Source organism: Xenopus tropicalis, chromosome 1 (assembly GCF_000004195.4).
Source record: "Xenopus tropicalis strain Nigerian chromosome 1, UCB_Xtro_10.0, whole genome shotgun sequence".
In the NCBI taxonomy this organism is placed as follows: Eukaryota; Metazoa; Chordata; class Amphibia; order Anura; family Pipidae; genus Xenopus; species Xenopus tropicalis.
This window is the reverse complement of record NC_030677.2, coordinates 89,065,793-89,093,729: the sequence shown is the minus strand read 5'-3', so window position 1 is coordinate 89,093,729 and position 27,937 is coordinate 89,065,793. Positions and strand designations below refer to the sequence as shown.

At 40.7% G+C, this 27,937-nt stretch overlaps 1 protein-coding gene across 2 annotated transcripts in view; it reads left to right on the top strand.

Annotated features, from left to right (window-relative positions):
• LOC101733496 (cyclic AMP-responsive element-binding protein 3-like protein 3) overlaps positions 1-27,937 on the top strand; it is a 180,331-nt gene that overhangs the window by 103,109 nt on the left and 49,285 nt on the right. For both annotated transcript variants that reach the window (XM_004919577.2, XM_004919576.3), the window contains exon 6: positions 14,404-14,510. In XM_004919577.2, the coding sequence (XP_004919634.2) occupies positions 14,404-14,510 (107 nt within the window). The remainder of the gene's footprint in view (positions 1-14,403; positions 14,511-27,937) is intronic.

The window sequence follows — 27,937 nt, the reverse complement described above, 5'->3', positions numbered from 1 at the left end:
ACAGGGAGGACAAGTGTTAAAATAAATACAATAAATAAGTATAAATACACAGGGAGTAAGTGCCATGTGGTAAGGGACACAGTAAGCAGGAGTTCCCTGTCCTGTAGCGCTTACAAACTAAGTGGTTGGATAACATACAGGCACAAATTGGAAGGTAAGAGTTCACTAGGTATGGGCATTTGCCCATAAGCGCAGGACTAGGCAAAATAATGTTTTAGTGCTCCAGAAGGTACAGCCTGAGTTTTATCTTAAAGAGAGTGGTGAGTGTTCCCTACAGAGGGATTCAGGGATAGAGTTCTAGAGGTAAGGAGCAGCGAGATAGAAAGGTTAAAGATGAGAAAGCGCAGTGGGTATGGAGGATGTAAGAAGATGGAGGGTCTGAGAGGAATAGAGGGAGGAGCAGAGGAGTGAATAGCTTTGAATGTTAGCAGAAGGATTTTGTAAGCTATCCTTTGCTTAATAGGCAGCCATGCTAGAGAGCTTAAGTGTGGCTGAGCAGGTTCCCTCTTAGAAGAGAGCAGGAGGATCCTGGCAGCAGAGTTTAAGATTGATTGCAGGGGAGAGAGGTGGGAGACTGGGAGGCTGGTTAGCTGGTTAGTAGGAGATTGCAGTAATCTAAACGGGAAAGGATAAGGGCATGGATTAATGTTTTAGCTGTTACTTGTGAAAAAATGGGGCATATCTTGGCAATATTGCAGAGGAAAAAGTGGCAGGTTTTGGCAGTGTTATTAATATGGTTAGAGAAGGAGAGGGTCTTTTCAAAGACGACCCGAAGGCAGCGTGCTGAATTAACAGGGTTAATGGTTAATGGTCATGCCGTCAATAGTGATGTTGAAAGGAGGAGAACGGCTAGGTTTGTGCCGGAAGACCAAGAGCTCTGTTTTAGCTAGGTTCAGTTGGAGGTGGTGTTGGTTTATCAAGGAGGAGATAGCCAGGAGGCAGTTAGCAATCAGAGGTAAGTGCAGGGGTGTCTACATATATCTGGATGTCATCTACATATAAGTGATATTTAAGACCAAAAGAAGAAATAAGGGGGCCGATTCACTAAAGTGCGATAAAACGTGCGCTATTTATAGCGTGCGGTAAAAATTTTATTGCGTCTAAATTTTCGCGACTTTTCGCACGATTCACTATATTTCATGCAATATTTTTGTCGCGATAAATATCGTGCGCGGTATTTTTTTTGCGATAAGCAAGCGCTAATTGTTGCGACATTACGCGCGCGACAATCGGCAGCATAAAACTGGCAACATTTTGCCCTGGGAGAGCACAGAGTGCTAGAGAGGTGCTGTATAAATGTTTATTTGCAAAAAAAAAAACCCCAAAAACAATAAAAATATAAGTAAGAAAAAAAAGAAGTGCTAGAGATAATAAAATGGGGGGGGCATTTAAGAATATTTAGCCAAATATTTAGGGGTCCATTTGCTAAAGTGGCTTAAATTAAGTGGGAGATTTTAGACACAGAATAAATGGCAAATATGTTATGGGCACTTTATTAAACGGGAACAAATATAATATTGCAATTATTCTGGCAACAAAACATTGGATTGGCAGTTATCACACTCGCCAGAAAATACGCTACGTACTAATTAACGCAAGTTTTACTATTCAGCAAAATGGGCTAAAGACAAAATTGATGGCAGAATATTTGCAAACATTTAACCCATATAGCATATTGATGCTGTTACTGATAAATGTAAGAGTGTAGGAGAAACTACATGAAAGTATAGAATACCATATCAAGGAAGGAAAAATAATTAGACATTACCCAGTTCAAAAGTAGAAAACGAAAAACTTTTATTTGAACAATAAAATTTAAAACTTTTTAAAAAAAACTTAGGCCTTGCTGGCCTTCAGTTCCCCCACATCCTGCTGCAGCAGGGCCATGTCCCCCCCGAAGCTCGGCTAACTGGGCCTTTATTGTGTTCAGGTCCTCCTGCACTGACTGAAGTGTGGGGTCAGGACATCCAGATGTTGTTTGTGTCCCCACATCTTTGGTCTGTTGTGAGGTGGGAGGACCTGGTGCAGCCGGTGGTGTAGCCGGGGGGGGACTCTGCAGCGTGGGGGTCCTCGGGTGTCTGAGGGTCCTCAGGGGACTGTGGGTCCTCGGGTGCCTGTGGGGCCTCGGGGGCCTGAAGAGCCTCGGGGGCCTGTGGTGCCTCGGGGGCCTGTGGGGCCTCGGGGGCCTGAAGAGCCTCGGGGGCCAGTGGTGCCTCGGGGGCCTGAAGAGCCTCTGCAGCCTGGGGTGCCTGGGGTTGGGCCTGGGGATGAGGCGCTATGTCCAGCTGAAGTTCTGTGAGATAGTATTGCAAGATGTTATTTTGTGTAATATATTATACATATATATATATATATATATATATATATATATATATATATATATATATATATATATATAAATTCATACACCATCATAAATAACGGGGCCCCTCACAACAACATTTTTTGGGCCCCCCTCCTCCCACGCCCCCAATGGCCCCTCCCCTTGTGAACCCTCACATCAATACAAAGGACACACAGACATTGTTAGCCAGGGCCCCCTAAAACATTCGATGCCCTTCCCCAAATGACTCACACTATGGGCCGCTCCCTGCTGCTTCCCCCCTGCTTTAAACTTATTTATGCATATGTATTTGAAAATAGATGTGTATATATATATATATATATATAGTGCAAAAAAATATCCCGCACTCACAGGACTTACAAAAAATAAAGAATTTTTATTGGTCTGGTGTCTAACATTTCGGCTGACACAGCAGCCTTTGAGAAAGGCTGCTGTGTCAGCCGAAACTTTAGACACCAGACTAATAAAAATTCTTTATTTATTGTAAGTCCTGTGAATGCGGGATATTTTTTTGCACTATCTCTACCTTTGGCATTCTGCACCCAGGCATGGCATCTGAGACCTTTATATGAGACGTGAGTGCCTGACTCTCCTAGACTGTATATGTATATATATATATATATATATATATATATATATATATAGTAAACAAAATATGAATCGCATCGCTCAGGACTTATAACAAAATTGTAGTTTATTAAGTGTAGAAACAGAGAACTGACGTTTGAGAAAGGCTGCAATTGTGGCCGAAATGTCAGTTCTCTGTTTCTACACTTAATAAACTACAATTTTGTTATAAGTCCTGAGCGATGCGATTCATATTTTGTTTACTATCTACGCTGAAGAGGATTGCACCCAGGCACCTGAGATTTCACTATATCGTGAGTGCGGTTTATCTGGAACTTTTATGTATATATATATATATATATATATATATGTTGCAAGAAGACAGGCACTCACGTATAAGTAGGTCCAAGGGAGCCTGGGTGCAGCCCCAAAATAATAGAAGGAGTAGCTGTAGAGAGAGTCTGCACTCACAGGTCTTACAGAAAATGTAGAGGTGTTTATTCAAATCAACATCTAACGTTACGGCTGCATCCACAGCCTTTCTTAAAGCCTTTGAGAAAGGCTGTGGATGCAGCCGAAATGTTAGATGTTGATTTGAATAAACACCTCTACATTTTCTATACATATATATACAATACGAAGTGCTGGGAAGCTGCACACCATAAGGAACAATAATACCTGGGTGCCTGTGGCAAAACAAAATCTAGACAGGCATGGGGTGACGGCACACACAGGATTTTCACAAGGAGTCACGAAGATGTGAAATAATATTCAGAGGTTTATTGTGACCAATGTTTCAGTTCCTCACTGGCATTATGGTTGAACGTGATGGACGTATGTCTTTTTTCAACCCAACTTACTATGTTACTATGTTACTTTCGTCATCCCTGACATTTCTTACATTTGTACCTTTAGTTCAAATTACTTGCTGAATCTTTTACTGAACGTATACTGTAAAAGCATAATAAAGTACAATAATTACCTTCTGCTATTTCAGCAATTAGGTCCGACCATATGCGCTGGAGCAGGCGGAGGTCCACATCAAGGGCAAACCTGGCGAGCAAACCAGCTTGGAGCTCGCGCAGGATTGCCCTCTTCCTCTCGTGGACCCCTAAGGGCCCCAGCGGCGGCTTGTCATATCCTGAGCGCAGGAAGAATTATTATTATTAACATTTATTTATAAAGCGCCAACATATTCCGCATCGCTCTACAATAATTGTTGCAATATAGCGCCTCTCCCCTGGTAGCAGCTCTGAAACCCCAGGCATGATGCTCTCAGTTTGGTGACAGCAGGCTCAATGACACAAAATGGCCCCAAGTCGCACATGTCACGAGATTACAAAATCGCTACAAAATGTCCGCCACAAAGTTGCGACAAAGAAATCGTCAAAATATACCTAGTAATGTATTTTTTGTGACTAAATATTTACCGCTACAGTACTGTATATTATCGCGACTAAATATTTACTGCTATAGTATTGTATATTATCGTGACTAAATATTTACCGCTATAGTACTGTATATTATGGCGACTAAAGATTTACCGCTATAGTACTGTATATTATGGCGACTAAAGATTTACCGCTATAGTACTGTATATTTAGTAGCGAAATTCCATACATGCCAAGACTTTAGTAAAATTTAGCAAAAAGACACATAGTTACATAGTTACATAGGGTTGAAAAAAGACCATTGTCCATCAAGTTCAACCCATCCGAGTAAACCCAGCACACAACCTATACTTACCAATCTATACACTCACATACATAAACTATATATACAACCAGTAATACTAACTGTAGATATTAGTATCACAATAGCCTTGGATATTCTGCTTGTTCAAAAACTCATCCAGGCCCCTCTTAAAGGCATTAACAGAGTCTGCCATTACCACATCACTAGGAAGGGCATTCCACAGCCTCACTGCCCTCACCGTGAAAAACCACCTACGCTGCTTCAAATGGAAGCTCTGTTCCTCTAATCTATAGGGGTGACCTCTGGTGCGCTGTTTGTTTTTATGGGAAAAAAGAACATCCCCCAACTGCCTATAATCCCCTCTAATGTACTTGTACAGAGTAATCATGTCCCCTTGCAAGCACCTATTTTCCAGAGAAAACAACCCCAACCTCGACAGTCTAACCTCATAGCTTAAATCTTCCATCCCCTTTACCAGTTTAGTTGCACGTCTCTGCACTCTCTCCAGCTCATTAATATCCTTCTTATGGACTGGAGCCCAAAACTGCACTGCATACTCAAGGTGAGGCCTTACCAGGGACCTATATAATTTAATAATTTGGCCTCTATAAACAGGCAAAATTATGTTATCATCCCTTGAGTCAATGCCCTTTTTTTATACAAGACACTGCCTGGAATTAGACAACTTGCGTTTATATTATTTCTACCAAAGTGCATAACTTTGCACTTATCAACCTCATTTTCCAGTTTGCTGCCCAGTTTTCCAATTTTGTCAAATCGCTCTGCAAAGCGGCAGCATCATGCATGGAACTTATAGTTTTGCACAATTTAGTGTAGTCAGCAAAAATAGAAACAGTACTCTCTATGCCCACCTCCAGGTCATTAATAAACAAGTTAAAAAACAAAGGACCAAGGACTGACCCCTGCAGTACTCCACTAACAACACTGGTCCAATTAGAAAATGTTCCATTTACCACCACTCTTTGTAATATATCCTTCAACCAGTTCTCTATCCAATTACAAATATTATGTTCTAGGCCAATATTCCTCAATTTGACCATTAACCTTCTGTGAGGTACTGTATCAAACGCTTTAGCAAAGTCCAAGTAGATGACATCAACTGCCATGCCAGCATCAAGGTTCCTGCTCACCTCCTCATAAAAAGCGACTAAATTAGTCTGGCAAGATCTGTTATGCATAAAACCATGCTGGCACAAACTTATAATATTGTGAACTGCAATGTATTCAAGCACCCTATGCATTATTACCCCTTCCAAAAGCTTTCCTATCACTGATGTCAGACTAACAGGCCTATAATTTTCAGGATGAGAACAGTCTTTCGGCACCATGCCAAACGAATCCTGAAAAATTAAGATTAGATTGTACCCCAAAGTCAGCCCAGTGGTCTAGGAACCCAAACTCTTCCTTCCTACACCACACATTTAGCTCCCTAAGCTCCCGCTGTCTCCCTAAACTTGCACGTGGCACCGACTGTCACCCAGCTTACAGCCTTATCATCCTTTCGCTGCTCCCTTCCCCCCAAATTATCTGACCACACTAGCTCCTGCTCAGTGAGCAAGAGACTCCTCTCAAGATAGTCAATCGAACGCCGCAGTGTTGCAACTTGTTCCTCTAGGGCTCTAACGCGAGCCTCTAAAGTGGAAATTTGCTCACATCCACAACAGAGGTATGCACTTTGGAACTGTTGTTCCACAACCTCATACATGTGGCAGGCTGTGCGCTGTGTCAGACCTTCAATGTTGCTGCCACTCATTCTCCCAGTTACAGAAACAGTTAAACAAAAATAGGTGAAAGACTTGAAATAAATACAAACTTTGTACTTTGTCTGAAACTACAGAGCACCCACTAACTCCTGAGGTTTATAACTCCACTTACAGAGCACCAACCACCAGAGCAAGCTCCACTGGAGTTCCAGTGGTTTTATTTATACAGTCTGTTCAGGTGAACTAATCAAACCCCACCCACCTCAAACTGAGGGTAATTACTTAGGTAATGCAAGTTCTGGCAAACCTGCTGCAAGCCTTATAGTTCATCAAACTTTGTAAATTAGCACCAAAAACAGCAAATACTTTTGAAAAAATGAAACCCAAGTTAAAAAACATTTAGGGATCCCAAAGATTTGGGCCCCTTTAGTTTGGGTTCCCCTTTAGACAGGCACCAGCAACCACTAGGTGGTGTGCTAAAGTATAAAATGGGATGGCACACATGTAGTGCAAGGTCTTTTGTCCCGGGACCCCCCTCTGCAAGAGGTAAGCTACAGGCATGAGAGATATGAGATAGTCGCTCTAGGAGTGAAGGTTACCTAGAGAAAGGGCAGTCTGAAGCCCCTCCAGGAGATAGTGATGTTAAGACCTCCCGGCATTACTGGCCGGAGTTCAGGTACAATTAAGGGGCCAGCTCAGATGGTAGCTAGGGACCACAGAAAGGAGATTGCCTAAGCAAAGGGTATTGTAGAATTGTAGAAGTAAAACCATAGCCAAAAGTGGGCTACAAGCACAATGATTTTGAATAAAGTTAATAAAAAATATTTTTGTTGAAAAGTTGTTTCAGCCGGCCACCAGCCTGTTTGTAAGCCAATATGGAAAATAATTGTCGTCGGTTTGATTTAGTATTAATTGCTTGGCCTGGGATAGGGCAGTATTGAGACACACCATAAGAAATTTATAGTGGAGGAAATCTGCTTTTGCACAAGAGGATCTGCGCTTGTTGCATTGTTATTACACCTCTGTCTCCCTTCTAGATCGGCTGCTCTGGCTTTTGTATTTCCTCCAAAAGGATCTGCGCTTGTTGCGTTGTTATTACACCTCTGTCTCCCTTCTAGATCATCCGCTTTGGCCTAATATTGCTTGAGCTTATTGTGCTGAAGTCGGAGAGTCTTCTTTCAGTTTTGGCTGTCCGCTCCCACAACTTTTGGAGATCTTGTCTCAGTAATGCAAGGTCGAGCTTTACCTCCTCCACCCTGGTATCTATTTTTACCTTGACTGCCGTTCAGGTATCACGGATGGCATGGAGGACCACTTGGATGAAGCACCGGCAGAACCTACATTACAAGTCTTGGGAGGTAACATGAGTTGGTGCGGGAGGTGTAGCCGTCCTGGATGAGCGCCGGACAAATGTATCCATTTTACTTGCCTCTGCTTTGCTCGTTTTCTTGTGGCCTCCCATTGTACATATAGGGTTAGGTGTTAGCTACCCTGGGAGCCAAATTTGCATATATATATGCGGTTAAGTACAAGGACAAAAATACAGGACATACATTGTATCATAAACCGAGTGCTCACAACACTTTGCTCATGTTACATTTATTTAGCCATCATCTTGCTTGTGTTGAGTACTGTAGTTCACAACAATTCTGATCCAATACTCAGACAGCAACTTCTTGAAGAGATAGCTACAATGCATTTACAATGTGGCTTTTCTGATACATTTTGTTAATAAGGCTAAGATTAAAGCAATGGTTCAATCTTTTTTAAGAAAAAGAAACTAGAGTGGCCAATTTTTTTATTTTAAATTCTCACCAACTGCAAATATATTCAGCAAACTGTGCATCCCTCACAGAATATTATTGCCAGTGACAAGTTTAAGGGTTTGAATATCTGCCAAAACCTAGTATTGCCTTTCATTGTAGTAATAATTTACATGATCCTTTAGTAAAGGCTGATCCAGTGAATGTTATGAGAAACTGTATGTCTGCCATCAAGAATCACGAGGCCCCATACAACATAATTATCAAGGCCCCCCCACCTATTTCTAATATACATTGATAAAAAAAAATTCTGTTTTTATAAAAATTGGGATCCCATGCCTGAGATTCCCCCTTCACCCCAATAGCTCTGATTACTGATCTTTGGACAGCTTTGGCTGCATTACTTTGAAACCATCATTGCTACCCAAGTTCTGGACAGGGGGAAAGCAGTGTACATGGTTGTTTCTGACTGAGGTTAGCTTTAGTGAAAAACCTGTGTGCTGCTGCCCTGCCATCCAGAACTCGCAACAGTGCAGGTTGCTTCACTGTAGTTCAGTCAGTGGCTGCTAGTGCTAATTAGAGCTAGTGGAGTAAAGGCAAGGTATTGCGCTTCTTATAAAAATGGTATAGATCAGTGCTGTCCAACTGGCGGCCCACAGCCCCCCACCTGCCTGCTGCTGTGACTGCTTACCTTTGTGTAAGATTTAAATGGTATCAGTACTGCCCCCTGCATTGTTCACACCTCAGGCTCAGACTGAAAGCACCCACATTGTTCACCTGTTCACACCTCACACCTGTAGTAACAGTGCCATAGTCTGCCTGCCCTACCCTGCCTATGTGTGCCATACTATGCCTGCCCTATGGTGCCTGTGTGTGTGCCATACTCTGCCTGCCCAATGCTGCCTGTATGTGCCATACTCTGACTGCCCTATGCTGCCTGTGTGTGCCATACTCTGCCTACCCTATGCTGCCTGTGGGAGGTGAACCTGGCAGGGATTTGTTCTGGAAGTTTGTAAGCACTTCATTATATGAACCCTAAGGTGTGTAATTATATACTGGGTATATCCCTGAATTCCTCCATAGGAAGTTTCTTTAAGAAGAAACTCAGATGCTACCTTTGGGAGCACTAAAACATAATTTTGTCTAGCCCTGCTCTTAAAGGAGAAGGAAAGGCTAATAAAGACTTAATCTCAAGCTGCAGGCATACCTTCAGTTGTCTCAATAGTGCCCTCAAGTCTCCCCATACTTCACCTGTTCAGAAGATCAGAAGCCAAACAGGAAAAAAAACCACTGAGCAGTGTAGAGAAGATTCCCATAATGCATTGCTCCTTCCAGACTTGGCGACTTGTTACTGTCGATGGCGCATGCACACACAGCAGGAGCGTCCGGTTGCCATGGCGATGCAGCATTGGAGAACTCTGTGACATGCAGGTAGGGGGAGCGGGGGGCAGGTGCGGCGAGCAGCGGAGAGTTTGTGGCAGGAGCGGGGAGCGGGGGGGGTTTGTGGCAGGAGCAGCGGAGGCTTTGTGGCAGGAGCAGGGAGTGGAGGGGGGGGCTGGCTTGTGCTTTTCAGCCCATACAGACATGCTGGACAAGATGGCGGCGCCATTCACTGAAACAAGTATGTCGGTTCTAGTATGTGTATCTCTGTAAATCTTTCTCTAGGCAAGCCAGAAATATAGCGTTTTTACACAGCAATAGTAGTACTATTTAATAGTGTGCTTAATAGGTTTTGACTTTCCTTCTCCTTTAAGAGCAAATGCCCATACCTTGTGCACTTTTGCTTTCCAATTTGTGCCTGTATGTTAACCAACCATTTAGATTGTAAGTTCTACGGGGCAGGGACCTTGTATTTATACTTTTTTTTTGTATTTATTATAACACTTGTCCTCCCTGTGTGTAATTTTATATATTGTAAGACTGTACAAGACTGTGATGCATATCCTTGTTTCGCTTTATAAATAAAGTTATACATACAAACACATCAGATTTTTCTATCAGCCCCATTATATTTTGACCCATGCAATTACACCTGACTTGTAGTTTTGTCAGTCTGACACCATCCTACAAAATCTCCTGTGGAGTTCAGCCCTAACACATGTAGCTAATGTTGGGTTGTGAGGCCAGGGAAAAAGAGGCAGGGTGTAGGTGCAATGTTTAGAAATATTGTCAACGGATCAATATATTTTTAGATGCAGAGAGATGCAATCGTTAGAAAACGAGTTGATTACTTTGTGTTCAGATGCAAAGAGGCGCAATTAACTGAGTGATAGCACTTCCAGTCTCCACAGAGGACATGTTTTCAAGGTTTGCCAAGTAGGTGCAGCATGACCAGGCCCCCTAAGACCCAAAAACCCACTGGGTCAGAGACAATTGCCCCCCCCCCCGATGGCGGCCCTACTAAAGCTCCTATGTCTAATATACAATTTAAAAATGGCAGTATGAAATGTAATAATTGCACATTTTGGAGATACATGTCCTCAGGTGAAAGTATTGTGCGGTCACAGACAGCAGAACATATTTTATTAAACAAAGAATAACTACATTTGTGATTTACATGGTTACATGCCTATGGGGATTATCATACATAGGTAAAACTGACTTGACTTTGAGAACATGTATTTATGGCCATAGATAAGCCATGAATACAGCTTATAGAAACAGCAAAATGGTTAAACCTGTTGCAAAATATTTTTGGGAATTTGGCCAGAGATTGCTCCAGTCCAGATTTACAGAAATACATATTCCACCTTCCACTAAAGGGGGTGGCCGCGAGTGGGAGTGTATTTTAGATTAGAAAGTTAGAAGCTGTTAGCCCTGGTGGTTTGAATGAGAATTGTCCATACACTTGTTTTTTTCAATGATAGCTGAAGTAAATTGTATATTAGTATAATAGTATATTAGAATATTATTTTTTGTATGTTTTGTGCTAAATAGTACTGTTTAATGTTTTGTGCTATTGATGGAAAGCTAATGGTCACATACTGGGAAAGGGTGATTATGCAATTTCTTCATGTGACCATAAATTCACTATGAGGTGTTAGTCTTGATAAAGTTCTAAGAACCAGACTAAAACAGCATAACTCCCAACTGTCCCGATTTTCGTGGAACAGTCCCTCTTTTGACAGCTCAACCCGCAGTCCGGATTCTTACTGAAAAGTCCTTCATTTCCCTTTGATCTCCTGTATTGAACACTAAAAAAGATACAAATTTAATTAAATTCACCTGCAGTTAGATACATTAGGGCTGATTCACTAAGGTGCGTTAAAACGAGTGCTATTTATAGCATGCATTAAAAATGTTATCGCGTCTTATTTTCCGCATTTTTTTTTTGTATACTTTCATTTTTATTGATTTTTGACACGTTTTATAAACATAGCATATTGTTTGTTAGATACATATTTAGGCTTAGATAGTTTTTACATTCAGCTTGTTGCATAATAGGGAGGAAGGGGGGAAGGATGAGGGGGGGGGGGCGAAGACCAGGGGGAAAGGGAAAAAGGGGGGGTAAAAGGGGAGAGAAAACAAAAAACCAATATAACTTTTTTTTTTTAACTTTTGTTTTTTATCAGACTAGGGGAGGGGACCTTACCCATAGCTTTGTAATCTAAAGAGACTATCCTTATTTAGTATCCATGTGTCCCATATCTGCAAGTACAGCTCTGTTTCATTTTCCAGTTGGTATTTGAGGGTCTCGTTTGTGTGTATATATTCGATTTTTTCCAGGACCTTTTCGATATGTAATGAATTTGATTTCCATTGGGCTGCGATGTGGATCCTTGCTGCCATGCATATGTGCTGTGTAAGTCGCTGTGCCGGGTTGTTGAGGTTTTGTAGTTTGTGTCCTAGAAGCATTACCTTTGGGCATGGGGTAATGTTTGTATAGAATATTTTGGAAAGGATACCAGCTACTTTAATCCAGAGTTCTTGGACCACTGGGCAGGTCCACCAGATATGCCACATAGTACCTTGTGCGGTGCATTTCCTGAAACAGAGTGGCGAGGATGTGGGGTAGATTCGAAAAAGTCTTTCAGGCACGTAATATGTCCTGTGGAATAATTTAAGCGAGGTTTCCATTATTGTTACATTGTAACTCCCTTTACAGACGTTTTGGTAGTTTTTGAGCCATGTGTCCTGTGTTCCTAAATCATGTTCCCAGTCTTTCATGCATTGTAGCTTATTGTTTGTATGCATATGGTTTAATTGGTAGTATAACATAGACAGCGTTTTCCCGCCCGTTGGTAAGTTCTCACAGATAGTTTCCATCTGCGTGTTTTGTATTGTCACTTTTCCCCACAGTTGCTGTACAAAGTGGGCAATTTGTATTGTCCGGTAGTGTTCGGTTATTGGTACTTTATATTTTTGTATTGTTTGAGTTGGTTGTAATGTTTTTTTTTCCATCTGTAAGCTGATGCACATATTCTATTCCTTGTTGTTTCCACCACTGGAATAAATTATTATTGTATCCTGGTGTAAAAAGGTTGTTTCCCCATATCGGGGTCAGTCTCGAGGGGTTTGATGCCAGTCTATATTTGTATCTAAGTGTATAGTTGTAGCATTTGGCGGGTTATTGGTGACAAGTCTTTGTGTAGTTTGGAGTCTTGGGGTGGGTTCCAGATTAGGCTTGTTAGTGAGGTTGGGTATATGAGGGCAGATTCCATTTCTGCCCATAGTGGAGTTAGTTTTCCTCCATGCAGTGCGGTGATTTGGGCACACCTTGCCGCTCTATAGTACTGATGTAAGTTTGGGACTCCCAGTCCCCCCTTTGATTTGTGTAGGTACATTGTTTTTTTATTGATCCTTGGCCTTTTGTTGGCCCATATAAAAGTCATTATAGTTCTTTGGAATTTTTGTAAGTGTAGGGACCCATACAAGCTCCCTATGGCTTTACTTCCCTACTTTTCCTTATCTGTACTGTTATAGGGTAGAGCCCTCTACACTCAGATTACACAGGTTTAGCCCCTTTAACCACTCCCCTTGGCAGACTATATAGTGTCTTGCACAAGGAAGTGTTTTCCTCTTTGGCTGCTGATCTGCTACCTGAAGCAGAGCTCCATCGAGCCTGGGTACAGATCCGGCCCAGTAAGCCACTATCCATCCAAATTAAGTCGGGGACAGGGCCCTGTGAATGAGGAAAAGACAGTATAGCAGCATATTTCATAGCACCCTCTAGAAGTGGTGAGTTCAGACAGAATTATACAGAAAGAGCAGCCATTTGCTCCATCCAGGATAATAGCAAAGGAGTAGTCTTCCTAACAGGCATTACTGGCCTTAGATTAGGGACACAGAAGTGCTAGGGAAATAGGTTAGCAAATATGCCTTGCCCTAACCTCCAAAAGAGCATGGGACTATGCCGGTGAGCTTTCCTATCTATCACTCTGTTGTTGTTCTACCTGCCCAACCTCTTGATGAGAAGGGATACACAGGGGAACATCATACTTCTGCTATTGATCCGAATTACATCATCTGTATAACTGCATACTGTTCTGCATTTATGAAGTGAGTATTGAAATACCCTGAATACCTTTGTCTTGGACAAATAAAGTACTATCCAGTTAATCTATAAGAATCCTCTGGCGTCCATTTCTATCTATTGCACCACACTACTGCAGCTAGTTGTAGTTCAACAACCCCTCAGCTCCATTATATACCTCCCACGTAGCGGAGGCCCACTCCTGTGCATTAAGGTCGCATGTAACACATGCTCTACAGCACGCTACTAGCCTGGGTTGGCCATTTTATAGCCAAATAGGTGTTACATTTGGCGCCCAACGTGCTTTTTGAATCATATTATTTGATTTTTCTAATCCGGAGCCTCATTCACTTGCATTTAGAAACATTGTTTCTCACATTTAATTAAATAATTGGGCTTTTAGTTAAAAAGCCACACCTGCACTTAGACTTGCAACTTAAAGGGCAATTTCAGCTTTTTCAGCAAAACTCTAATAACACATAAAACAAGACCCCTAAACCCCCATAAATGTGTTCAAACTTTAAATAACCTGTCAAATTTAGTCAAATGGTCGCACAAAAATGGGTGTGGCCAAAAATGTCACCGCTCTGCACACAGCATTTCTTTTTGTCCCTCTTTGTCCATTTTCAAAATGTTGGGAGGTATGAAACAGTGACATGTAAAAAAAGCGAGTTTTTAATGAAAAAGTCCTAGGAGTGCCACAGATTTTCTTGCAGATATTTTATATAGATAAATATGTACATAAAACAAGCTATTACTATAACTTAATTTGTTTATTATAATAAAATGATTGTGGTGACAAATTCTAACTTCCTTAATTGTACATTTTACTAACAGTATGAGGAACGTGTTCTGAAAAAAATAAGACGAAAAATCAGAAACAAACAGTCAGCCCAAGAGAGCAGAAAAAAGAAGAAAGAATACATGGATGAGCTGGAAACCAGGTATGTATAGAATATATATACCTTTTGAGAGGTGCAGTAAATATTACTGTTTGGTGTATTTTCCACCGGTGTTAAAGGAGATCTAAATGTTAAAAAAAAACAAAAACCCATAAATTTAGCGTGACACAACTATTCTTTACAATTTGCTATACATTCATTTTTAATATGTCTCCTATTATCCGCTGCTTACCCGTGGCGTTCTTACTATCACATGCGCCATCTTTCAACTCCTTCCTGAGGAGCGGAAGCCCCCACCCTTCTGGGAAGCCGGCGCGCGTCTGCACGGGTGCGCGCCGACTGTGTAATACGATCGCGCACCTTGCAGCAGGGACGATCACGCGCAAGATCACGCACGATTTTATTTCAACACCAGGCGCGCTCCTTCTGACATCCAGCGCCTACCTGCTATGTGCACCAGTTTTGAAAAAAAAAGCCTGCTCATGCACAGGCTTGGCTCCCTGCTGCCTCCAGGCATGCGCAGAAGGGCTCTCCACTCTGACAAGTTGTCGGTGTAGTGAGAGACCTGAACAGGAAGTGGGGGTGGGGCTTCACTCTGCACAAGGAAGGAGAAGAATACAGCTGAATGTAACTCAGGATTCAGGTCAAAAAGAAGAGAGTGACAAAGGTAGGCTATTCTGGGAGGCTGTTTAGAGTAATTTTAACAATAGAAAAAAAAGGTTTACTTATTCTTTAAAGGTGGTATGTTTTCTTGTTAGCGGCTTAGGAAAAGCGAGATAAATGAGTCCCTGGAATGAATGGTGGGAGAGAAGTTAAGACGTTCCATTCCATACATCATTTAGTATTTCAGTTGGCCCAGCTGTAGGTAACTGCCTGATTAGGCTGAAGGTGTTGGGTAAGACTTGGGGTAAAGGGAGCTGGAAAAACTTAGTTTAAACCATGGGACTGTGCTAAATTCAGAGACACTGGTGTACCATGGGGCTGGGTGAGCTAGGAATGCCACTGCCTGGAAAAGGACTTGGTGAGTCTAATAATGCTGGATGTAAAAAGCAATTGTGAGAGTATGATGCTCAGGGGCGGATATATCCGAAGTCCGAATTAAGTCCAAATTTTGGCTATTTTAAAGTACGAAAGGCAGAAATTCGGAGTAAATACGGTATTTTCAGATGTGCATTAATTGCATGAAAATTCGTATTGTGATCATACTAAAATAATGTGGTACGATCAAAGTTACAAATTTTTTGTATCCGGAGGATCGTAGACGGCGCAAAACACAATTTTGTCACAAAGCACGAAAAAAATTAACGAAAATATCATGGAAAATACGCAGGGTTCTATAAATTTTAAAAAATACAATTTTTTCTTAATCGTCCACAATCGTGCTTTGATAAATGTGTGTTGCCTGACATAAAGGGAGTACGATTGACCCCCAGCATAAACTGCTTTGAGTCTGTTAAAACAGGACAACATGTTGCCAATGTGAATGATGATGTTTGTTGTTGTGTCCATGGAATATAGAGTAACACACAGACAAGTATCTGCTGAAGTAATTCTGTAATGCTTAACAGGAAGCTAACTCAATAACACAGTAAGAATAGAATAGCAGAGAAAACATAACAGCAGATTCAACATGAAGCCATATACATAAGACTCTAGTCCTAGAACAGCATCAGCAGATTCAACAGGAAACATGCACAATTACTTTATCTCATATTCAACAGTTCTCTCCCCCATCAGATTAATGGTGGTAACACCTGTAAAAGAAATTGTTAATAAAAGCCAGAGGTTATAAGTTAAGTCTATCCGGGGGTCGATGCTCACTTGTGGATTACGCCTAGCATTGTTGCTTTCTTCTGGAGAAGAAACCTGACACTCAGAACACTCAGAACAATCAGGTTCCACAGATGCTTCAGAGAATATGCTCTCCATTTCTGTTGGACTTACAGGGCTTGTTGCCTCTGGTGATGCCACAGTTTGGGGTTCAAGGGGTGGTCATTGCAGTATTACGTAGCTGGTCGATATGACGATGCCAATATAGATTGTCTGCCACTTTTACTGTGTAACTGCATGGACCTCTCTGAGCAGTGACAATTGCTGGTAGCCATTTATTAGGCCCTCTGTAGTTTCTTGCCAATACAGTTTGTCCGACACTAAGCTGCCGCAAGGTTCTCCTCTCTCCTTCCCTGACGTTAAACTGGTGGTTTCTCACATGACGACTGAGATCTGGTCTCAGCAAGTCTAACCAAGACTTGAGATTGCGGCCCATGCAGGCGTGCAGCTTGTAGTCGCATGAATTGCATTCCGATAGGATAACAAAAACCTTGCCAGTTTATGCTGCAGAGATCCACTGTCGTTTGTCGTTGACCACATTGACTGTTTCATAGTTTGTACAAATCTTTCAGCTAACCAGTTTGTTGCAGGATGGTATGGATTTGAAGTAGTATGTTTAATTCCATTGCGTTTCATAAACAATTGAAACTCTTCAGAGATGAACTGGGGACCATTATCACTGACAATCTGTTCAGGAATTCCCATTCTTGCAAACAGGGTTCTCAATATATCAATTGTATATGAGATACTAGTAGACTTCATGCCGAAAACCTCTGGCCATTTTGAAAGGGCATCCACAATAATGAAAAACATCAGTCCCAGAAATGGTCCTGCAAAATCAATGTGTATATGTTGCCAAGGAGCAGAGGGCCATTCCCATAGGTGAACCAGAGCAGGTTGTGGAATAGACTGTACCTGTTATCCATGGTACTTGTTCACCAGTTGCTCTATGTGCTGATCAATTCCTAGCCACCACACAAAACTCCTAGCAAGTGACTTCATTTTTACTATGCCCAGATGGCCTTCATGGAGCTCATCTAGTACTCCTGATTGTAACTTTTTAGGAATAATAACACGAACTCCCCACATTACACATCCTTCATGTATAGTCAGTTCATGTCTGCATGAATAGTAAGAAATTAGTGGGGCTTTGTCTGTGTACTTCCAGCCCTTAAGAGTTGCTTCATAGACACATGGTTGGGTCTCTTTTGTTTTCATTCTCAATCATTTTACAGGTAAGAGGAACACAATCAATCTGATGTACATTAACATATTTAGCATTTTCCTCAGACGTTTCCTGACCTGGTAATGGCAGACGCAACAGTCCGTCTGCATTTGCCTGTGCCGCTGTCCGCTTGAACTCAATATCATAGTCATAACCAGCAAGAAACAAAGCCCAGCGCTGCATATGTGCAGCAGCTGTTGCAGACACTCCTTTCTCTGGGTGAAGTATTGCAACCAACGGTTGATGGTCTGTTACCAGTATAAACTTCCGGCCATATAAGAATTGGTTAAATCTTTTCACTCCCCAGATAAGGCTAAGTGTTTCCTTGTCTATCTGTGCATAGCTGTGTTCTGCACTCGTGAGTGACCTTGAAGCAAATGCTATTGGCCTTTCACTTTTGTCTGGGAGAACATAAGATATCACAGCTCCAATGCCATATGGAGACGCATCACATGCCAGTTTTTAATGGCAAAGAAGCATTGAAATGCACATGGACATCAACGGATGTGACCAATGTCTTTGCTTCCTTGAAGGCTTTGTCACACCATTCCCATTTTTGACCTTTCTGCAGAAATTGATTTAATGGGTATAGCACAGTTGCAAGATTTGGCACAAACCAGCTGTAATAATTAATAAACCCAAAGAACGATCTGAGCTGCGCTACATCCTTGGGCAGTGGTGCTTGTAACACTGCTTGGATTTTCTCTGGAGACTTGTACAAGCTACTGGCATCTATAATATGTCAGCAATATTGGATAGAGTTCTTAAAGAAGGCGCATCTTTCTTTGTTGGCTCCTAGCCCGTATACTTCCAGCCATGTCAAAACTTTTTAAGTTTTCCAAATGTTCTGATTCATCTTTACCTGTCACAATTATGTCATCCAGATAACATTTAGTATGTGGAATGCCTTGTAGGACTTCCATGGCTCTTTGCCATATGGCAGGTGCAGAGGCTATTCCAAATACTAATCTGATGTATCGGTATAGTCCTTTTGGCGTGTTGATTGTAAGGTAGTGTTTGGCATTTTCTTCTAGCTCCATTTGTAAGTAGGCTTGTGCAAGATCAATTTTGCTGAATTTTAGACCACCGGCAAGAGAGGCAAAGATGTCCTCAATCAAAGGTAAGGGATACTTATCAGACTGTAGAACTGGGTTAATGGAAACTTTAAAATCTCCACATATTCTAACTGAACCATCCCTCTTTATAATAGGCACAATAGGTGTGCCCCAGTCACTCCAAGAGACTTTTGAAATTACTCCATCTTGTTCTAGACGATCCAATTCTGCTTCCACTTTTGGACAAATACTATAAGGCACTGTGAAATTTGGGCTGTGCATTTTCCTCAAGGCATATATTAGCCTTGATGTGTTTTAAAGTACCCATGCCTTCTTCAAATACTTCTGAGGCCTGAGCTAAAATGGCCTTTAATTGTTCCACTGGCTTGGAGTTATCAGCAGACACTGAATGTACTGAATGCATTTTAATGGATTTCCAGTCAATGGGTATTTTGTGTAACCACTCCCGGCCCCATAATGCAGGGCCACCTGTCTCCACTACATACAAATTCTGCTGACCTTTAAAATTATTGTACTCTACCTCAACATTTAAAACTCCGAGTGGCACTATCATCTGTCCAGTGTATGTTTTTGGTAGCAGCTTTGTTTTCTGAAGTGGTGTGTCTTTAAACAACTTTTTGTATTCTGGGTGTATTATTATTGAAACAGCAGACCCTGTGTCTAGTTCCATCTTAACTGGCATGCCAGCTATTTTTGGTGTTAGCCAGATGACAGATCTATCGGTGCTATAAGCCACACAAGCATTTTCAACATCATGTACATTTGTAAAGGACTGTTTTGAAACAGGGAAGCTCCTTTTGTCACTTAGGCATACTGCTTGGATATGGCCCTTTTTATTACATTTTCTGCAATAAGCACTCTTGAATTTGCAGGTTGCAGGATTATGGAATCCTTTCCCACACCTGTAGCAGGATTCTGAATTATGGGTAGAATATCCTTTATTTTGACCTGCCCCCACAGGCATATGGATTTAAGGGCATGTCTTCATATAATATATACATAATATAATTCTTTCACATATGAATGAAGTGTGATATCCCTACGCCAACCATTTGGGGTTTTGCTGCACTACCACCATTAATGTGGGCATGGTCTTAAAAGCTCTTGTGATAACATTGGTGTGGTTAGAAGTGGGTGCAGTTTAAAAAAAGGGAGTGGTCGAAACTGGCTTCCATTATCAGCCCTCCACCATGTAGACCAGAAAAATTCTTGCCCTTGGTACCTCAGAAATTGGACAGCACTGGTCTATACCATGGCCCAGACAGAAAAGGTCTTTCACAAGGATGAATTTGGACCAATTATGTGATCAGAGGAAAATTTGTGATCACAGAAAAATGTGCCTTTAACATTGCTAGTAGCTGTTCATAAGTGTTTGAGAGGTTTGTGCAGTGAGTGCAGGCCCGGAATTGTGGCGAAGCCACAAAGGCCTGGGCCTAGGGCGACAGCGATTTAGGGGCGGCCCTGCCCGCACCAGAAAATTTTGCCCACTTATGGAGCAACGGGGAAAGGACGCACATAAATTTAGCGCATCCTCTCCCCATGAGTTGTGGGAGCATGCGAGGGGGAGAGGGGTGGTGCGCGCATGCGCGATCGAGGTGGGCGGGCAGCCTCGGGGCTCCCCAATCACAAATCCGCCCCTGAGTGAGTGAGTCTGCAGCACTGCCCTTCTCTGCTCAGGGTTATCTACAGTATTTGCTTCTAGGAAGTGCAAAAAGTCTCTCTGCATAGTCCCAGTGAAAAGCCCTTGCCAGTTTACAGAGATGCCCTTATGCTGCAAAAGTTTGAAAGTCTAAAATTTAGGGGCTGATTCACTAGGTTGTTAACGCTTATTGCATACTTTTCTGCGTTAAACAGCATGTAAGTAAGTACCGATTCATCAACATAATTTAATTTAAAATAATCACAAACGTTAAAAAGTGCATTATCGCAACGCAATACTTTTATGCTATAAATAGCACTCGTGTTTTGGACCTTTAGTGAATCGGCCCCTTAGCGTCTTAGTTACAACCTTAAAGAATTAACATAGTCTTGAATGAGGGCCATGTTATGATCGCTGTTCCCTAAATGCTTACCCACTGATAGAGATAAAATCCATATTATTAGGGGGGCGGAGCTGACTGCCAAGCGAGATGGAAGCAAGGTAAAGGAGCTCCTGAGCTGAGAATTCTGAATCATAGCCTGAACCCAGAGAACCCATGGGAAAACACAATAAACAGGTGGAGAGGAGGCCAGAAAACACAAACCTAAATCCCAACGACTTTTGAAGCAGAGGGAGATCAGGTGGCACAAGGATCCAAGACGGTGCCATTTACCGCTAAAGGCTCTGCAATGGAATCAGACATTGAGTCGGTTCAGAAAATAACTACGATAATATATTTAAAGTCGCTACCGACCACATCAGACCTGCTTGACATGATGACACAAAAAAAGTATGGTGATGGAAGAAATTGCTGATATTTTATGCCGAAATGACTTTACTAAATACATGATTTGCAGATATGAAATATAGAAGCAACTCGGTAGAGACAGTAATAGAAGCTCTGACGCAAGCAAATTCACATTATATAGTTACATAGTTTCATAGGGTTGAAAAAAGACCAGTGTCCATCAAGTTCAACCCATCCGAGTAAACCCAGCACACAACCTATACTAACCAATCTATACACTCACATACATAAACTATATATACAACCAGTAATACTAACTGTAGATATTAGTATCACAATAGCCTTGGATATTCTGCTTGTTCAAAAACTCTTCCAGGCCCCTCTTAAAGGCATTAACAGAGTCTGCCATTACCACATCACTAGGAAGGGCATTCCACAACCTCACTGCCCTCACCGTGAAAAACCACCTACGCTGCTTCAAATGGAAGCTCCGTTCCTCTAATCTAAAGGGGTGACCTCTGCTGCGTTGATTGTTTTTACGGGAAAAAAGAACACCCCCTATCTGCCTATAATCCCCTCTAATGTACTTGTACAGAGTAATCATGTCCCCTCGCAAGCGCCTCTTTTCCAGAGAAAACAACCCCAACCTCGACAGTCTTACCTCATAGCTTAAATCTTCCATCCCCTTTACCAGTTTAGTTGCACGTCTCTGCACTCTCTCCAGCTCATTAATATCCTTCTTAAGGACTGGAGCCCAAAACTGCACTGCATACTCAAGGTGAGGCCTTACCAGGGACCTATAAAGAGGCAAAAATATGTTCTCATCCCTTGAATCAATGCCCTTTTTTATACAAGACAGCACTTTATTTGCTGTAGTAGCCACAGAATGACACTGCCTGGAATTAGATAACTTGTGATCTACAAAAACCCCTAGATCCTTCTCCATTAAGGATGCCCCCAACACACTACCATTCAGTAGATAGTTCGCGTTTATATTATTTCTACCAAAGTGCATAACTTTGCACTTGTCAACATTGAACCTCATTTTCCAGTTTGCTGCCCAGTTTTCCAATTTTGTCAAATCGCTCTGCAAAGCGGCAGCATCCTGCATGGAACTTATAGTTTTGCACAATTTAGTGGCATCAGCAAAAATAGAAACAGTACTCTCTATGCCCACCTCCAGGTCATTAATAAACAAGTTAAAAAGCAAAGGACCAAGGACTGACCCCTGCGGTACTCCACTAACCACACTGGCCCAATTAGAAAATGTTCCATTTACCACCACTCTTTGTACTCTATCCTTCAGCCAGTTCTCTATCCAATTACAAATATTATGTTCTAGGCAAATATTCCTCAATTTGATCATTAACCTTCTGTGAGGTACTGTATCAAACGCTTTAGCAAAATCTAAGTAGATGACATCAACTGCCATTCCAGCATCAAGGTTCCTGCTCACCTCCTCATAAAAGGCAACTAAATTAGTCTGGCAAGATCTGTTACGCATAAAACCATGCTGGCACAAACTAATAGTATTGTGAACTGCAATGTATTCAACTATCCTATCCCTTATACCTTGCAGCGTAGATTGGACGATATTGACAATAGAGTTGGAATAAACTCTGTATTAGAGGCCTGTGAGAACTGCTGGAGGGGAACAACCTATATGGTACTATACTGGAACAAACAACAGGCAGGCACATCTGGGATCCCTTAACCGTCAAAAAAGTTTTCAGGAAGCAGCTTGTGGTATTGGTAAAAGTATCAAAATGTATTTATTCCATAAAAACCAACTGCAAAAGCCTTACGCGTTTCGTACCAGACAGGGTACTTAATCATAGGCTGCTTTTCAAACATGAAAACACACATTATTTAAAGTCACAAGGGCCAATCAGAGGAATCCTATGAAGGGCCAATCACATTACATTTTTAATTAACCAATCAATTGTGAAAGAGTCACAAGTGGGCCAATCATATTCTAGACAGTTTTTAGGAGGTAACTCACAGTAAGCTAATTCTATTAGATTAGAGCAGTGATCCCCAACCAGTGGCTCAGGGGCAACATGTTGCTCACCAACCCCTTGGGTGTTGCTCTCAGTGCCCCCAAACCAGGGAGTTATTTTTGAATTCCTGACTTGGGGGCAAGTTTTGATTGAATAAAAACAAGATTTCCTACCAAATAAAGCCCCCTGTAAGCTGATAGGGTGCATAGAGGCCCCTAATAGCCAATCACAGCCCTTATTTGGCTCCTCCATGAACTTTTATGGTGCTTGTGTTGCTCCCCAAGTCTTTTTACATTTGACTGTGGCTCATGAGTAAGAAAGGTTGGGGATCCCTGGATTAGAGGTACCACACTATACATCTATTATATAGAATTAACACAGTTGTTTAAAGATTAAAGAAAAGTATAATTCCTTAATAAAGTAACGGTTCTATCATTAAGGATTATTAGTTATATAATTATATAATACTGTAATACTCATTGGGCATATCATACATAACAGGTTACATCATATTCGAAGTTAAGACCATTAGGTTGTCTAGTTTGCAGATAAAAAATCCACTTTGTTTCTTTTTTAGTTAAAGCCTGGGTAATATCTCCTCCACGAATATTTGGAATGACTTTATCAATGCCTACAACTGATAGACATGACAAAGATCTGTTAGAGCATTCTGCAAAGTGCTTAGCTACAGTGGTTTTAGAATGTTCATTCGTTATGTTCCCGTATCCTATCTTTTAGTTTTCTGCTGGTTTGACCTATATACTGTTTTTTGCATTTTGTGCAAGTGAGTAGATAAATTACATTTTTTGTGTTGCAATTTATATAATGATTGATTTTATAGGTCTTTGTAGTCATAGTAGAAGTAAAAGACTGTGTTTTTGACACAAAATTACACGTAATGCACTGACGGGAACCGCATTTGTACATCCCATTAGTGGCTAACCATGTCTTAGTGGGTGTATCTGTTTGAATGAGGCTCGGGGACAGTTTATTTTTGAGAGTTTCTGTCTTTCTTGTCACATATCTGCAGCCCCTGTCTAGAATCTGTCTTAGTATAGGGTCAGTTTTTAAAAATATTAAGATTGTTATCAATAATCTTTTTTATCCTATTATATTGTGGACTAAACGTTAAGATACAAGACAGGGGTTTTGCATTTCTTTTCTCTTTTTCGATTTCATCAGTTTGTTGATATCTAGTATCTTTAGTTACAGTATCTTTTGAAGAAGATGAAATATCTGAAGTACAGGCTTTGTATTTATGAAAGAGATTCAATCTATTTGTATTAGCTGCTCTTTCAAATGCTTTTGTTAAGTTATCATGTGTGTAACCTCTATCTTTGAGTCTTAAAAATAAATTTTTAGCTTTAGATTGAAAATCTGCTTCTTCTGAGCAGATCCTTCTAAGTCTGAGGAATTGGCTGTAGGGGATATTATGTATCAAATGCTTCGGATGGCAAGACTGAGCATTTAATATGGTGTTGGCTGAACATTCCTTTCTAAATATTGAGGTGATTATGTGTTCATTTTTAGCTGTCAGTGTGATATCCAGAAAATTGATACATTTTTCATTTATTTCTGAAGTGAATTTTAAGTTATAATCATTGGTGTTGATATTGGTGATAAACTTAAAAAACTGTTTGTTAGTGCCGGACCAGATGAGAATGATATCGTCAATAAAACGACCAAAGTACTTAATGTTGTGAGAATGTGTATTGTCTTCATTATATATGTGCATTTCTTCCCACCAACATAAAAATAGGTTGGTGTAAGAAGGGGCAAATTTTGCACCCATTGCCGTGCCGCAACATTGTAAATAATATTTTTTATTAAAAAAGAAAAAGTTGTGAGTTAGTAAATATTGAATAGATTTTAATATAAATGTGATCAAGTTGGGCTCATACGTGCTGTAGTGAATTAAATGATGTTCTATAGCTTTCAGACCCAAAGCATGAGGTATGCATGAATACAAAGATGTCACATCAATAGATGCCCATTTAAAAGTGTCATTTTGCCATTGAAAGTTCTGTAATACCTGTAGGAGGTGTCCGCTATCCCTTAGGTAACTCGGGAGACGTAACACGAGGTTGTAAGAGGTGGTCTATATATTCGCACAAATTTTCTCCTAATGATCCTATACCAGCAATGATTGGACGTCCTGGGGGTGGCCTCTCTTTTTTATATACTTTAGGTAGGTAATGAAATATGGCAGTTTTTGGGTTATCAATTTTGAAAAAGGAGGCTAGCTTATCATCTACAACTTTGAACATAAGAGCTTCTTGTAAGAGGATGTCTAGTTCTCGCTGAAAGGAAACAGTTGGATTTTTTTCTAGTAATTTATAAGTGGTAGAATCTGAGAGTTGTCTGTGTGCCTCTTTAAAGTAATCAATTTTATCCAAAATAACAATTTGACCACCCTTATCTGCTTTTCTTATAACTATATTCTCATCTCTTTCTAGACTTTTTAATGCCTGTTTTTCTTTGAAGGTGAGATTTTCCTTATTTTTTGCAGAGAGAAGCTTGTGCTCTTTTTTAATATTATCATGTAATAAGGATAAATCAAATTCTATGTTTTTTTGGAACATATTTATAATTTGATCACGTAAGTGAACTGGGTAAAAATTTGATTTAGTTTTAAATTTATCAAGAGTTGATTCACGAGAGGCTCCAACTCTTCCTATTTCTGAATTGGCTTCTTGCTGCAAATTTTCAAGTTGCAAAATCGCTCTCATTTCTTGAAAACTAGATCAGGGTCAATACAGTTAACTTCCTCTTTTTCTCTTTCAGCACAATCAACTTCAGCAGTAAAGAAATGTTTTCTCAATAGTAGTTTCCGCACAAACCTATTTATATCTGTAATTGTATCAAATAAATCAAAGTCTTTGTTAGGACAGTATGTTAAACCTTTTTCCAAAATGCTGATTTCTTCCAGGGTGAGAGTTCTCTGTGAAAGATTTAAAACCGTCTCCTCCTTCTTTCCCTCAAAGGGTACTTTGATGTTCTGGTGTCCTCTTCCTCCACTCCTGACTCGCTTGACCGGTAAATTGATTTGTTCTTTCTCTTTGGCCAGGAGCTCTTTTCGTTTTTTGCCGATGACGTCATGGGTTTTGACCTTGTATCATCTCCGGAGAACATTTGTTTTACTCGTGTTTCTCTAGTGATCTGAGGAGGAAGAGGAGAGAGGAGGAGCAGCCACCGAAATCCGATTCATTATAACTGTCTAGGCTATCTAGATCAGTGCCCGAGAAGCTAACTCTCTTATCTCTGGATGTCTTTAAAATTGATCTATGTACAGCATGTTTATTTTTATTTATATTTCTGTTAATAAAAGACCTTTCTCTCTTATTTCTAGTGTATAAAGTCCAATTGTAGACTATATTTGAGTCATAGTCTTTCTTGTCTCTTTTAAACTTATCTGTCTTCTTATCAATAATTTCCTGTTCAAATTTCTCTATTCTTTTCGTCAGATTTTCTGAAAATTTATTGTAATCAGAGTGCTCCTTTAAGCCCATATGATTCTCTTTTAGTTCTGAAATTTCTATTTTTAATTTCTCATATATATGTTGTTTTTTAGTTAACAAGAGATCTATAAGTCTCAAAGAGCAGTCAGTCAAAATCTTATTTTATTGTTCCATGAACTCAGTATCATGGGAGAGTGAAGTAGGATACTTTTTGATTCTAAGGCCTCTAGGAATTATGTTCAGTGATGTATATTTCTCAAAAGTAGCTATTTCCCACCATGATCTGAGTTCTTTTATAGATAAAGTTTCTAGAGAATTGAAATTGAAAGGCCCCGAGTCCTGCGCTAAGAGTATATATTACTAGTACATCATTTCAAGTAGAAATATAGATATAAGTAAATATAATCACAGAGAAAATGTCTCACCCGGCGAAAAAGTTGACTCAGGTGCATATGCCCCGAGTCCTGCGCATGAGGAGTATATAGGTATTTAGGAGAAAGAATATATGTATAAATAAATAGGATATACACGCAGCAAAACTTCTCACCAGATTGAACAGGTGACTCAGGTGCTGTGCCGTGAGTCCAGCGCTTGAATTGTGTAGATTATTTTAACAAGTTAGTAAGGGATGTCTTATAAACTCACCACATGTATAAGGGGACCCAGGTGCTGTGCCCTGAGTCCTACGCTTAAAACTTAAGTTTGTAAGAAGTGTAGCAAAAGAAAGAGTATCTTCTATATGATTTAGGCTCACCGTTATTGTAGATAGACTCAGGTGCTAAGCCCTGAGTCTAGCGTTTAGGGGAGCCTGTAGGCGAATCCACGTGGCGCGCTGATTCCTAGCGTGTCCGGTGAGAAAGGCAGATGTGTCTCACAGTAGCATGCGGCAGTCAGATGACACGGCGCGCCTGTATATAAGTACAGGGCAGCGCCAGACCGAGGCTTGAATCCAGGTGAGACATTTTCTCTGTGATTATATTTACTTATATCTATATTTCTACTTGAAATGATGTACTAGTAATATATACTCTAAGCGCAGGACTCAGGCCCTTCTGCACCTGAGTCACCAATACTGTCTGGTGAGATCCTTTTTCTACATTGTGATTTCCTTCAAACAGCTAATTCAGTTCATACAAATTACTGAAGTCCCCCAAGCGCTAGGCTTTCAGCACCTGGGTCTCATTGTACATTTTGGTGAGCTCTTTTCATTACACAAGAAGCGTTTTTATGAATATATACACAAACTTTTTTTCACCCCTGCGAATAGACCTAGGGTATATACACCTAGGTCTAAGTCTCACATCGGTGAGACTTTTACTTTGTCACCATAAGCTTGTATACAGTATATTTGCTCTGCTATCTCTATCTTCTAGAGTTAGGAGTAGGGGAGTAGCTATCTACATATGACTTTATAAGCTATAGAAATAGCACAGTGTACGCTTATCTATACATGTCTATATATGTGTACTAATTACTTCTCTAACAAGATATGC